The sequence below is a fragment of the Salmo salar genome, chromosome 22 (assembly GCF_965601325.2).
Source record: "Salmo salar chromosome 22, fSalSal1, whole genome shotgun sequence".
Taxonomy (NCBI): domain Eukaryota; kingdom Metazoa; phylum Chordata; class Actinopteri; order Salmoniformes; family Salmonidae; genus Salmo; species Salmo salar.
Window position 1 is genome coordinate 29,206,955 of NC_138312.1, and position 15,243 is coordinate 29,222,197.

At 44.5% G+C, this 15,243-nt stretch overlaps 1 protein-coding gene across 1 annotated transcript in view; it reads left to right on the top strand.

The window, feature by feature from the left end:
• The window catches only part of LOC106583107 (ephrin type-A receptor 8), a 51,575-nt gene extending 38,968 nt beyond the window's left edge, over nt 1–12,607 (top strand). Inside the window, exons 4-17 of the mRNA XM_082967461.1 lie at nt 917–1,072; nt 1,267–1,677; nt 3,412–3,536; nt 4,009–4,171; nt 4,953–5,049; nt 5,958–6,025; nt 6,352–6,477; nt 6,883–7,068; nt 8,634–8,695; nt 8,908–9,117; nt 9,281–9,430; nt 9,670–9,860; nt 10,595–10,753; nt 10,883–12,607. Coding sequence (XP_082823587.1) covers nt 917–1,072; nt 1,267–1,677; nt 3,412–3,536; nt 4,009–4,171; nt 4,953–5,049; nt 5,958–6,025; nt 6,352–6,477; nt 6,883–7,068; nt 8,634–8,695; nt 8,908–9,117; nt 9,281–9,430; nt 9,670–9,860; nt 10,595–10,753; nt 10,883–10,997 — 2,219 coding nt within the window. The 3' untranslated portion in view covers nt 10,998–12,607. The remainder of the gene's footprint in view (nt 1–916; nt 1,073–1,266; nt 1,678–3,411; nt 3,537–4,008; nt 4,172–4,952; nt 5,050–5,957; nt 6,026–6,351; nt 6,478–6,882; nt 7,069–8,633; nt 8,696–8,907; nt 9,118–9,280; nt 9,431–9,669; nt 9,861–10,594; nt 10,754–10,882) is intronic.
• Nucleotides 12,608–15,243: the final 2,636 nt, after the last annotated feature.

The window sequence follows — 15,243 nt, forward strand, 5'->3', positions numbered from 1 at the left end:
CTAAATTTAACATTTGGAGCAACTTTACATTTGAGGTTGGGGAAATGTAATGATGCTGAGCAGGAGGAGTCAACCCAGGGTGTGAAAAACACCAAGAAATCTGACGTTTGGAGCAACTTTGAAATTTGGAGAAATGTGGAAAAACATCCAAATCTGAAGTCAAATTGGTAAAACCATGAGATCTTGTTGCATCCTTAACAGAGCAGAGACATGTTGGTAAGCTTTTTTCTTTTTTACTGAGGAGGCACGATGAAACCATGGTGTTGCCAGATATTTCCGTTTACCCTGCCACATAACCCACATTTATCAGTGGAGCCTGTATAATTGAAAGTTAATATGTAGTATGTGTGCTGAATAAGGTTGAAACGTGGTCTACATTTAGATTTTTCCTACGGGAGTATGAACAGTGCACTGACTCTTTGGCCCAAATGTTTGTGTTAAAGTCTAACTTTCTTCTCCCTCCTCTCCAGTCAGTGAGTCTATGCAGGGTTCCAATTACATATTGACTGTTGGAGTTTCCCAAGAAATAATGGGGTGGACCAAAGAATAATATTTTCCAATATTATTATGCGTATTCATATAGATTTTTGTCTCTCCCTTTCTTTCCACTCTCTCCCTTCCCTTCTCAATTAAAATGTTTCAATTCAATTTAAGGGCTTTATTGGCATGGGAAATGTATGTTTACATTGCCAAAGCAAGTGAAATAGATAATAAACAAATGTCAAATAAACAACAAAAAATTAACAGTGAGCATTACACTTACAAAAATGTAATATTATAGTGTTGTAATGATGTGCAAATAGTCTCTCTCTCCCTCTCTCCCTTTCTTTCTCTCTCTCCCCTTTGCACTCTCCTTCTCTCTCTCCCCCCTCCTCTCTTCCCCCCTTCTCTCTCCAACCCTCTCTTTCCCATGCAGCGTGTGAAGTGGGTTTCTATAAGCCAATGGCAGGTGATGGGTTGTGTGGGAGGTGTCCTCTACAAAGCCACTCAGAGACCAGAGCTGCCCTCTACTGCCCCTGTGACTCCAGCCACTACAGGGCCCCTACAGACCCCCCTGCCGCACCCTGCACAAGTACATAACTCACAAATGCACACAGTCATGCACACACACAGATGAAAATAAACATCTGAAAGAGAAAATAGAAGCACATTCCACTGGTTCAGGTGCTAGTCACGAGGAAACACATCAAAATATACACAATTTTCTCTCTCTTCTCCCTTCAAATTTTTCTCCTCCATCTCTTTTTCTCTCTCTCCTCTCCTTAGGCCCCCCAACAGCTCCAGTAAACATGATATCGTCGGTTAACGGTACGTCAGTAAATCTGGAGTGGGGTCGACCGATGGACTCGGGGGGTCGCAGTGACCTGGTGTACAGCGTGCTCTGTCAGAAGTGCCCTGGTGAGGGGGGGCAGTGTGAGGACTGTACAGCAGGGATGGGGTCAACCAGTGGGGGAGAGGGGATGGGAGGAGGGGGTGGAGGGACAGTGGACCGCTCTGGAGTGGTCCCGGTGCGGTTTGTTCCCCGGCAGAGCTCGCTGACCGAACCCTGGGTGACCGTTCTAAACCTTGTTGCCCACGCCAACTATACCTTCCGTATCCTAGCGATGAATGCGGTGACTCACCTAAGCAATGAGCCGGTGCCCTTCATATCTGTCAACATCACCACGAACCAGGCAGGTAGGGGACACCTGTATCGATTTAAAACATATAAATGTATGCATGTAGGTTGTTTTACCTGTGGATCAAACACATACAGTTTACACATTCAAAATAACATCTCAACAGCTAGGCTGCATGATACATACAGTGCATTCAGAAAGTATTCAGACCGCTTGCCTTTTTCAACATTTTGTTATGTTACAGCCTAATTCTAAAATGGATTAAACAAAACATTTTCCTCATCTACTTGCAACCAAGAACCGATAATGGCAAAGCCAAAAATGTATTACAAATAAAAAACAGAAATACCTTATTTACATAAGTATTCCGACCCTTTGCTTTGAGACTTGAAACAGGTGCATCCTGTTTCCATTGACCATTCTTGTTTGGAGTCTACCTGTGGTAAATTGAATTGTTTGGACATGACGTGGAAAGGTACACACCTGTCTATATGAAGTCCCACAGTTGACAGTCCATGTTAGAGCAAAAACCAAGCCATGAGGTCGAAGGACTTGTCAGTAGAGCTCCGAGACAGGATTGTGTCGAGGCACAGATCTGGGGAAGGGTACCAAAAAATGTCTGCAGCATTGAAGGTCCCCAGGAACACAGTGGCCTCCATCATTCTTAAATGGAAGAAGTCTTCCGAGAGCTGGCAATTGGGGGAAAAGGGCCTTGGTCAGGGAGGTGACCAAGAACCCGATGGTCACTCTCCTTCTGGGAGAACCTTTCAGAAGGACAACCATCTCTGCAGCACTCCACCAATCAGGCCTTTATGGTAGTGGTCAGACGGAAGGAACTCCTCAGTAAAAGGCACATGACAGCCTGCTTGGAGTTTGCCAAAAGGCACCTAAAGGATTCTCAGACGATGAGAAACAAGATTCTCTGGTATGATGAAACCAAGATTGAACTCTTTGGTCTGAATGCCAAGCGTCACGTCTGGAGGAAACCTAGCACCATCCCTACGGTGAAGCATGGTGGTGGCATCATCATGCTGTGGGGATGGTTTTCAGCGGCAGGGACTGGGAGACTAGTCAGGGTCGAGGGAAAGATGAACGAAGCAAGGAATAGAGAGATCTTTGATGAAAACCTGCTCCAGACTGGGGCAAAGGTTCACCTTCCAACAGGACAATGACCCTAAGTACACAGCAAAGACAATGCAGGAGTGGCTTCTGGACAAGTCTCTGAATGTCCTTGAGTGCCCCAGCCAGAGCTTGGACTTTAACCCGATCGAACATCTCTGGAGAGACCTGAAAATAGCTGTGCAGCGACGCTCCCCATCCAACCTGACAGAACTTGAAAGGATCTGCTGAGAAGAATGGGAGAAACTCCCCAAATACAGGTGTGCCAAGCTTGTAGCGTCATACCCAAGAAGACTTGAGGCTGTAAAGTTGCTTCAACAAAGTACTGAGTAAAGGGTCTGAAGACTTATGTAAATGTAATATTTCAGTTTTAATGTTTAATAAATTTGCCAAAATGTATAAAAAACTGTTTTTGCTTTGTCATTATGGGGTATTGTGTGTAGATTGGTAAGGGGGGGGGGGGGGGGGGGGAAATGTATTCAATTTTAGAATAAGGCTGTAATGTAACAAAATGTCTAAAAAGTCAAGTGGTCTGAATACTTTCTAAATGCACCATGTTTTGACATATATTGACGTGTTGTAGTTGTGCTCCATGGAACATTGATGTATGTATGTTCTGTTTTCTATTTAAAAAAAATTGTTTCTGTACTTCCTGTTCCTGCTTTCTGTTCAGCCCCTTCCCAGGTGATCGCCATTCGCCAGGAGAACGCCAGTCAGAACAGCGTCACTCTGCAGTGGCACGAGCCTGACCAGCCCAATGGAGTCATACTAGAGTATGACATCAAATACTATGAGAAGGTAGAGTAGATACATACATACATACAAACATATCTACTGTATGTACTGTACATACATACAGTAGATACATACAGTAGATACATATATGCGTGTATGTGTCTCTCTGTCTGTGTTTATGTATGCTGATGTATGCTGATTGATTCGTGAAAGTGACAGCCTAGCAGCAAAGACAAGTTAATTGCTTTGTGGTTCTGCATGCTCTGACTCACAGCTAATGAGGTAAGAAAGATCTGAGCAACACACACACAGACCAGGATCCCCACAGTGGGGGAGGTCACTGGAGACTTGAGGTTGTGTGTATAGAGTGAAAAGTGTCATACACACACACACACGTCTGGATAGTACAGACAGATTAGTGTGGCTGCTGTGTTGTTATCGTAATCTGTGCAAACTCCTGGGGTTACTACTGGATAAATCTGCAATATAAACACTGCTTGTACAGACTGTCTTTATCACAGCTCTCCTCCACCAGGATAAGGAGCAGCAAAGTTATTCCACCCTGAAGGCAAAGGGGACCACGGCCAGGGTGTCTGGCCTGAAGCCTGGTACCAGGTACATTTTTCAGGTCCGGGCCAGAACCTCGGCAGGCTGCGGACGCTTCAGCCAGAATGTGGAGATCCAGACCGGGAAAGCAAGTAAGAGAATGAGTGGAGCACTATTTTCATTTGTAGAATCTCTCACTAGGTTTAGAAGGTTTAGAAGTGCTTTGTATTCTATTGGTGTCTATTGGTGCCAACCTATCTGCAGTGTTATTACAGACTTTACTGTAATATTTACTGTAGTGTTTTTGCAGACTACTATAGTATGCTATAGTATTTACTATAGTACTTTAGAAAAAACACTGCTGTGAATACTACAGTAAAGTCTGCAAAAACACTACAATAAATACTAACGTATATTCCACAAAAACAATACTATAGTATACTACGGTCATGTCTGCAAAACACTATAATGAGTACTATAGCATACTACACTTATGTACACAAAAACACTACAGTAAACACTACGGTATACTACAGTAATGGCTTCATACACACTGCTGTGAACACTACAGTAATGTCTGCAAAAACACTACAGTGAATACTATAGTATATAAATATAGTAATACTGCAGTATTTATACCATAATATATTATTGTATATTTTCATGAGGGACAGAATGGTGCTGGGTTAAAGAGCCATGAATGTCAGTGGGACCAGGAAGCCTTCAGACAATCCTGTAATGCTATAGATCTGTGCTTTGTGTGAGGGCCACCCCTGTCAGGAAAGCTGCTGCTGCGGGCCTAAGCCTCAAAGAGCACTGAACACACACACACGCACACACACACACACACACACACACACACACACACACACACACACACACCCACACACACACACACACACACAAACTGGTTGTGTTGTTGTGTGTGTCCAGTTCCTCTGCGCTACGACACTATGACTATCATCTGGATCTGTATGGCGTTGGTCTCTGGCCTGGTCACCTTCCTGGCCATCGTCATCTGCAGGAAACGGCAAGGCAACCCTTTCTTACACTACACCACTACCCGTGATGTGGATGAGTCCTCTCTGACTCTACGTCACTCATATACGTATGTGGGATATTTTTCACTCTACCTTAACAAGGGTTCAAGTAAATTATACCACTGTCTCCATAGGATTCATTTATTTTATAATCAACATTCATATTAGTATTTTATGTTCTATCCTTAATCTGTCTCTGATGTCGTATACCCATATGCATTGAAATCCGTAGGATGACCTCTAATCCCCTATTGAGGACCTCTAGCTCAGTTGGTAGGGCATGGCTCTTGCCATTCCAAGATAGTGGGTTTGATTCCTGGGACCACCCATCCATAAATAACGTATGCAAGCATGACTGTAAGGTGCATTTGATAAAAGCGTCTGATAAATGGATAATTTTTTTACCCCCATAGGCTCCAGTGCTACAGTAACTGTCTATTTTCAATCCAACAGTCCCACAATCCCTCAGCACAGGAAACCAAGGAGATAGTCTCTCTAACTTTGTTAATGCTTTTAAATAGCCCAGAGTAGTTCTCACTCTAGATTATGGCATGTGTTAGTTAGCAGTGGAAAGTCAGGTCATCTCCCAGAGTTTCTGCATGGGTAATGTTCAGACCCAGCTGAGTTTTGTACTTCTAAACAGTCAGTTTAATTATTATGGCTGTTCATGTTAGTTAAATAACAATGCTAATGTTTTCAGTTATCCCTCTCCTTCTCTCTTTTGATGTCTATAATTTACATCTTCCATAAATAATTTGTGGATTTAATTAATTCCAACTTCGACGCATGTTAGCATTTTCAAGCGGAGTCTGAAAGATAGAATGAGAGGAAAACCGTGAGAAGTGTGGTGTATCCCCGTGTGACTCTAAACTATTCCAAACTACTGTTTGATATACAGACACTGTGGCTATAGCAAGGCCTTCCAGGACTCTGATGAGGAGAAGATGCACTACCAGAATGGCCATGGTATGTTTGGATTATTATATTTTCATCCTCAGTGTACACAGTTCACTTCCTGTTTGATTCAGATTTATTGAGGTACAAAATCTCAGTACTGCAGTCTCTCTCTCCCTCCTCTCCCTCTCTCTCTCTCTCCTAGCCTCCCCTTTCTCTCTCTGTATCTCCCCCTCTCTCTCTCTCTCTCTCTCTCTCTCTCTCTTTCCCTCTGTGTCTCTCTCCCCCTCTCTCTCTTTCTCCCTCTCCCTCTTCCCTCTCTTTCCAGTGACAGTCTCATGTAGCATATTGTTTCCATCCAGTGGTATGTGACCAGATGCTAATGTTGTCTATTTTAGTGTCATTCCCCGACGTGCGATTCTACATCGACCCACACACCTACGAGGACCCCTGCCAGGCCGTCCACGAGTTTGCCCGAGAAATTGAAGCTTCCAGGATCAGAATAGAGAAAATCATTGGGTCAGGTAAACTGAAAATCATTGGCTGAAGTAAAGGCTGCGGTGTGCAGCGGAGAGGAATGGCACAGTGGAATCAGAGCGTTGCATGGGGCTGTCAATCAAACACCGAGACACACAGGGAATAATAACATCACACTGGCACAGCAGGACATGGTAACACACAGGCATCATAATCATGGCTGTTAACAGTGACCTTTAGGGTTGTAGTTGTTGATAAGACACATTAGACAGAAAGGGAAAGGGGAAGGAATGTAATGATGTGTTCTGTGACTTTTCAAAGCATAAAGCAGGAGATGAGATTAGGAAACAATTTATTTTTGTTCGAATGAATCTATCACTCAATGAATAGATGAGTCTATATTGTGGTCGTCCTGGAGGAGTACACCTAAACGTGTGTGTGTGTGTGTGCAGGTGAGTTTGGGGAGGTGTGTTACGGGCGGATGCGTCTCCCAGGGAAGAGAGACATTCCGGTGGCTTTGAAGACACTGAAGGCAGGATACAGTGACAAGCAGAGGAGGGACTTCCTGGCTGAGGCATCAATCATGGCCCAGTTCGACCACCCTAACGTCATTCACCTGGAGGGAGTGGTCACACGCAGTAAGATTCCATTTGATTTGATTCAACTCCATTTTCAGTTTGATGCAATTCAATGTCTTTACTACGTATGAATTCAATTCAAGAAGTAAGTACATACGCCCATAGAAATAAGAATTAATAGAATGGGCTTGGAAGCTCTAACACTGGGTACACTCGCAATGGCTGACTGGTATTGTGATGCAATAATTTCCATGGTATTTTGGAATGTTCAATCAACTGATGCTGGATTGCCATGGTAATGTAGAATGTTCATTCAAATAATGGTAAGGCTCCTGCAATGGAATGTATTTTTGTAATGTCAGTTATCACAGCACAGATTGAAGGGTACACTTCCTGCTTTTACTTCCTGGCATGGATACACTCAAAATGGCTGCCAGTCCAACCATTATGCCATCATTGACTTGAATGGAGAAGCCCTTTGTATTCATTCTTATTTCTATGCATATGCCGACCTGATGTAAGTTACTCCTGTATAGTTACTGTGGAATAACTCTTCCTCTCTCCCTTCCTCCCTTACTACCTTACACCCTCCCTCCCTTATTCCCTTATCCCACCTTCTCACTTACCCTCCCTCCCTCCCTCACTTACTCCCCCTCCCTCCATAACCCCCTTACTCCCTTACCCCCCTTCATCCCTTACCCCCCTCCACATCCCTTACCTTCCCTTACCCCCTCCATCCCTTACTCCCTTACCCCCCTCCATCCCTTACTCCCTTACCCCCTTCCATCCCTTACCTTCCCTTACCCCCCTCCATCCCTTACTCCCTTACCCCCCTTCATCCCTTACCCCCCTCCACATCCCTTACCTTCCCTTACCCCCCTCCATCCCTTACTCCCTTACCCCCCTCCATCCCTTACCTTCCCTTACCCCCTTCCATCCCTTACCTTCCCTTACCCCCCTCCATCCCTTACTCCCTTACCCCCCTTCATCCCTTACCCCCCTCCACATCCCTTACCTTCCCTTACCCCCCTCCATCCCTTACTCCCTTACCCCCCTCCATCCCTTACCTTCCCTTATCCCCTTCCATCCCTTACTCCCTTACCCCCCTCCATCCCTTACCTTCCCTTATCCCCTTCCATCCCTTACCTTCCCTTACCCCCCTCCATCCCTTACCTTCCCTTATCCCCTTCCATCCCTTACCTTCCCTTACCCCCCTCCATCCCTTACCTTCCCTTACCCCCCTCCATCCCTTACCTTCCCTTATCCCCTTCCATCCCTTACTCCCTTACCCCCCTCCATCCCTTACCTTCCCTTACCCCCCTCCATCCCTTACCTTCCCTTATCCCCTTCCATCCCTTACTCCCTTACCCCCCTCCATCCCTTACCTTCCCTTATCCCCTTCCATCCCTTACCTTCCCTTACCCCCCTCATTCCCTTGTTCACCCTCCCTCCCTCTCTCTCTCTCTCTCTCTCTCTCTCTCTCTCTCTCTCTCTCTCTCTCTCTCTCTCTCCCTCCCTCCCTTGCAATTTTACCCCCCCCCCTCCTTACTCCCTTCCCTCCCCCCTCCCTCCTTACTCCCTTCCCTCCCTCCCTTACTATTTTACCCCCCCCCCCCCCCCCCCAGGTAAACCAGTCATGATCATCACTGAGTACATGGAGAATGGATCTCTGGACTCTTTCCTGAGGGTTTGTTGCTTTTATAAGGATTTCATCTATTTTTCCCATACCCTCTCACTCTCCCTCTCTCCCACACTCACTCTCTCTCTTTCTTTCTCTTGTAGAGAAATAGTTTTTGAAGCACTTGACATCTGAAATCTCAATCAATATGCCTCTAACTAACACTACAATCTCTCTCAATCTCAATCCCCGTTCTTCTCCTCCTCATCTCCTCCTCTTAGAGACATGATGGTCAGTTCACTATAATCCAGTTGGTGGGCGTGATGCGTGGCATCGCGGCGGGTATGACCTACCTGGCAGACCTAGGCTACATACACCGCGACCTGGCAGCTCGTAACATCCTGGTCAACAGCAACATGGTGTGTAAGGTGTCTGACTTCGGCCTGTCCAGAGTCCTGGAGGACGATCCTGATGCAGCATACACCACCAGCGTGAGTTCACACTTTAATGTTAGATACATTCTAAAACTCTAATATATACTACATTATAATACTGTTGTAGCCCGAGTTCTCTAGTTCTGGTTCTGTTTTCTATTCCGTGGTGATGCCAGTGGTTGTTCTAGTTCTGGTTCTAGTGCGTTTCTATTCCCTTCAGGGTGGTAAGATTCCAATCCGCTGGACAGCGCCGGAGGCCATCGCCTACAGGAAGTTCTCCTCTTCCAGTGACGTGTGGAGCTATGGCGTGGTCATGTGGGAGGTCATGTCATATGGGGAGAGGCCATACTGGAACCTCACCAACAGAGATGTGAGTGGATTGGAGAGGACACACACACACACATACAGTACATGCAAACCACACATACACTCATAAGAAAACATGTGTGTAATGATACCTGCATATCTCTCTCTTTCGTGTGTGTGTGTGTGTGTGTGTGTGTGTGTGTGTGTGTGTGTGTGTGTGTGTGTGTGTGTGTGTGTGTGTGTGTGTGTGTGTGTGTGTGTGTGTGTGTGTGTGTGTGTGTGTGTGTGTGTGTATGTGTGTAGGTGATAAAGTCAGTAGAGGAGGGCTACAGGCTACCTGCTCCTATGGGCTGTTCAGGTGCTCTACACACTCTCATGCTGGACTGCTGGCAAAAGGACCGCAACGAGAGGCCCCGGTTCTGCCAGATTGTTACAGTTTTAGACAAGCTGATCCGGAACCCGGAGAACCTCAAGTCCATGGACACGCTGTGCAGGTGAACATGCTGCTAGGCAACCATCGCCGGGGCAACCATCGCTTGGGCAATACATTGTCTGGACAACGCACTGCAAATCCACTCTCAACTTATCTGTCAAACATGAGCTGTGGGATAAAGTTACACCCCAAAGTTTCCCTCAAACTTCCCCGGCTGACGCGAGGGAGACAGGTTGCCTTAAGAGAGCAAGGAACGGCCTTGTTAGTTTTCCAATAAGCTCATCTCTGATAGACATGCGCTCTGTTAAATAAGAGCCTGGCTGTGATATTGACATTGATAGTCCGGGAATCAGAGAGCATCAGAGTGAAGAGCGGCTCGAGTTAGAGTTGGACCTGTGTTAAATTGCTTCTTTCAGATCCATGGTCCCATAGAGTTACTGGTGCATGTCGGGGAGATGGAGGGATGAGGAGAAGAGGAGGAGAGGGGGAGGAGGGGGTGTTAAGGATTTCTCTCTGTATTAATCTAGCCAAACCAGCCATCCTGCAATCAGAGCAGCCACCCCTTCTCTATCATTTTAACAGCTATTGATTTTCTGCCTTAGCTGCTAGTGCATTTCAACACCTTTTTTCCTCTCCACCTCTTTTTTCCCCATCTCTCCCTTTCTTCATGTCTCCCCTCTCCCTTCTGTCTGTGTGTTTGTCCTATCTCCTTTTCTTCCTCTTTTCTCTCTTTCTCACTCTTTCTCTCTCTGTCCCTTCTCTCTCTCTCTCTCTCTCTCTCTCTCTGTCTCTCAGGTTAGGCACACCTCCTATTATGGACAGAAGTATCCCAGACTTCAGCAGCTGTAGTTCTGTGGATGAGTGGCTGGACACCATCAAGATGGGCCGATACAAGGACCATTTTGCTGCAGGAGGCTACCTGACCCTAGGCCACGTCATAGGCATGAACCAAGGGTGAGAGGCAAGGCCATAGCATCATTCTCCAATCACATCATCCACATGTCATTGATGCTTAAGAGTAATTTAGGCTGTCTGATGAGTGTGTTCATGTGTGACTCTGTCCCATCTCTGTGTGTCCTACAGGGATATCCACAGGCTGGGGGTGACACTGATGGGCCACCAGAAGAAGATCATGACCAGTGTACAGCTGATGCGTGTCCAGGTGCTCAACAGAAGTGTGCCCTCGGTGCACGTATAACTTCAGCCTCAAGGCTTCTCCAGCCAGCCGATTTTCAAATCTAGCCCCAGGCTTCTGAGGCCTAGTCGGAACTCATGGGAATTGATCTATGACTATCAGAGAAACTACAATGTCCGGGTGACATTTTGGTTAACTTTTCAAGACCTCTTCTTTGAGAGATTGAAACTTCAAGAGTACGGATGAAGGGACTTGAGTACCATAGCCTTTGTTTTTCCTATTCAGATATGTTTCATGTCTTGTTTGTAAAAATGTATGGACTGCCTTAATCTCCACAAATGATTTAAATGTTGTTGTATACAAAGAGAGATTCTATTCATATTAATGTATCAGTTAAGTATACGTTACAATGGATCTGAGTGATAGCCTAGCATACAGTAAGAAAGAGACTGGCAAGGGCTGGAGCACTGAGCTGTGTCCCCCAGCACACAGCTTCTCCTATGGTTCCCCTGAGAACCGGCCCCAGGCCCCTGTCCACTTACGTGGCACAAGAAGACCCTGGACCTGAACCTGACAGTGGACAAACAGCAACAACCTAGTCGACTCACCAGAAATTCCAAGTCTCCTCCACTAAGAAGGAGGCCAGCTCCAATTTGGCTATGAAAGACTGTACGGAGTCACAATCTCACACAGTAAACTTTCGAAGGACCCTAGGAGAGAAGCACTGTGTTCTCTCCCTGGTACAGCTGCGTAGCGCACAACTACTGTAGAACAGATGTATGGATGATGACTCATTGTGATTATAGTGTTTTGACTCTGTGGTGGTAAGGACAAAACAAGGAATAGGGAAAGTGCTGAATGTGGAATGTTTTTATCTAAATACTCTGAAAACAATATTATTGACGATCCTAGTTCCACTGTGCAATCAAGAGAATGGTTTTCTAATGCACCTATGTTTGATTTCCTGAATAAGTGGTCTATGTCTCTTTTTATTAGAGAAGAAGCTCATTATATTCCCTGATTATGCATTGTATAACTATGGTGACATTTCAATAATGTTTCCAGATTTTTCTCCTGAGACACTTTTTAAATAAAAAACTGGACTTCAATAGAAATTCCATATTTTATGAAGGTATGTTTTATTAGATCTATCAATTGACAAACAGCCTTCAGTTTTCTATACCAGTACATACCTACGGTCACTAGAACTGTTTTCTATACCAGTACATCTGTGGTCACTACAACTGTTTTCTATACCAGTACATACCTACGGTCACTACAACAGGATGTACTAACCTCTGTCTGAAATTAGGGGCTCTATTCAATCAGTATCGCTGAATCGTTACAGATTGCTCAATAGATATTTTAAGGACATTTATGATTAAGCCGAAATATGCAGCGTTTAACGTGAACGTCTCCACTAACGCAGGAACATTGCCTTTAAATTTCAATCACGCTGTAACGCTGAACTTCCGCAATACGGATTGAATAGAGCCCTAGGTCTATTTGCTCTCAAACAAAATTCAAAAGACAAACGCTTTTTGCAAAGATTGATGGATCATCCTTGTTTGTCATGTTGAATCATATAATACAAATAGTGACTGAAAAAGCAATACCCCTCTGTATGCACGGCTCAGTGCTGAGTCCACTGCCATGATTCACCTGGGAATAAATAAAATGGGTTTAACACAACTGACCTGTCTCGCCTGGGATGTTGCAGAATGTTTCACATTCCAATTCGGAACACAACACAGTGACTAATGTAGGAATGAATAGAAATTGAACAAAACAGGGTTAGGGTTACAGTAATGGATAGGGTTAGGGTCTATGTGTGTGGACATGAAGCTTGGCTTAGGGTTGTGGTTAGGGTCTATCCAGGATGTGGGCATGTAGTTTGGGTTAAGGTTGGGGTTAGGGTTATGATAATAGCTATGGTTTGATCTGGAGTGTGGCCTTGAAGCTATACATTCCATCCCTGGATTTAGGTATGTTTTAAACCATTTCACCAGAAGTTAATTGAAGCTGGGGTTAAGGTTAGGGTTAGTGTTCGGGTTGATCCATGGTGTGGCCTTGGAGCTACACATTCCATCCCTGGATTGAGGTAAGTTTTAAAACATTTCACTTGAAGTTCACCGAGGCTAGGGTTAAGGTTAGGGTAAAAAAAAAAGATATTTGATGAAAAATTGTATTTGGCCTTACTGCTATTAGCCGATACAAACACATTGAATAACATATTCACTACATGGAACAACAGATAGTCCCAAAAAACAAATCTAAAGGAAGTTTGTTCTGAAGTGTCTGTCCTAGTATATCTGAGAGATATAAGAAAGATCAGGATATATATATATATATATATATATATCCAAACATATTTAACCCCTTATTTTTGGCACTAAACAGTCTCCACACATACTTCCATGATTTTTTTCCACTGGTACCGGGGATCTTCAGACGAGACGTGAGGCCTGTGGGCGTCCTAGAGCAAAACAACCGACATGTACAGTACGTCTTCGTGAGACACTTACCTTTCCACAAACTGTTCAGATGCTACAGACAGAAGTTAGAAGATCGGCAGTACTGACTTCAGACAGGTCACAAGACACTTGTGGGGGTCATAGAGCAAAAGAGATCTTATCTTTCCATAGAGGGATCATAATATTTTTCCTGGGCCAAACCGTTCGGAGGGTACTTTACACCACTGTGTGCTTGTAATAGTTTGTAGGCCAGACCGTTAAGCCAGATCAGAGGCAGTAGGGATGACTAGTTATACTGATAGGTGCGTGAATTGGACCATATTGCTGTCCTGCCTGAGCATTCTAAATGTAACTTGTACTTTTGGGTGTCAGGAAAAATGTATGGGAGTAAAAACAACATATTTTCTTTAGGAATGTAGTGGAGTAAAAGTAAAAGTTATAAAAAATATGAATTTATTATTTATTTATTTTTTCACCTTGATTTAACCAGGTAAACTAGTTGAGAACAAGTTCTCATTTACAACTGTGACCTGGCCAAGATAAAGCAAAGCAGTGCGACACAAACAACAACACATAGTTACACATAGAATAAACAAGCGTACAGTCAATAACACAATATAAAAAAAGGAAAGTCTATATACAGTGTGTGTAAATGGCTTGAGGAGGTAAGGCAATAAATACACCATAGTAGCGAAGTAATTACAATTTAGCAAATTAACACTGTAGTGAGAGATGAGCAGATGGTGATGTGCAAGTAGAAATACTGGTGCGCAAAAGAGCAGAAAAGTAAATAAAAACAATATGGGGATGAGGTAGGTAGAATGAGTAGGCTATTTACAGATGGGCTATGCACAGCTGCAGCAATCGGTTAGCTGCTCAGTTAGCTGATGTTTAAAGTTAGTGAGGGAAATATAAGTCTCCAGCTTCAGCGATTTTTGCAATTTGTCCCAGTCATTGGCACCAGAGAACTGGAAGGAAAGGCGGCCAAAGGAGGTGTTGGCTTTGGGGATGACTAGTGAGATATACCTGCTGGAGCGCGTGCTACAGGTGGGTGTTGTTATCGTGACCAGTGAGCTGAGGTAAGGCGGAGCTTTACCTAGCAGAGACTTATAGATGACCTGGAGCCAGTGGGTCTGGCGACGAATATGTAGCGAGGGCCAGCCGACTAGAGCATACAGGTTGTGGTGGATGAATCAGAATTAGTTGAGTAACATAGATAATTAAGGTGTTTTATTAGTATAATATGCTTATGTGAGATACTTGTCATTAGAAAGTGTCCTTTGGACTCTGGTGTCTTTCACTTGCACCTTTCCCTTCGCTGGGGCTGTCACTTGGGGCCCAGAGAGGGGAGAGGTCAGACTTGTTTTTTACATGTCTCTGTTGCTATGCAGAATATCAGCAAGAGAGGAGGACTGAATGAAACATTGTCTTCATATGTGAATGTCTTTACCTATTCTTAAACCATGTGAAGGGATGGCGTGATTAATGGGGAACCAATTATTTTTCTCCACAATGTCTGTGTGCAAGTCACTCCCCTCAGTGAGCTTGTCCAGGAGTGGGAACAAGAGGTGTCTTAATGAGGATGGGCCTCTATGAGATAGCACTGACAGAGGAGATTTATGATGTATTTTGATAAGAACGCCTAAAAAGCATTCCAGAGGACATCAAATCAAATCAAATGTATTTATATAGCCCTTCTTACATCAGCTGATATCACAAAGTGCTGTACAGAACCCCAGCCTAAAACCCCAAACAGCAAGCAATGCAGGTGTAGAAGCACGGTGGCTAAGAAAAACTCCCTAGAAAGGCCAAAACATAGGAAGAAACCTAGAGAG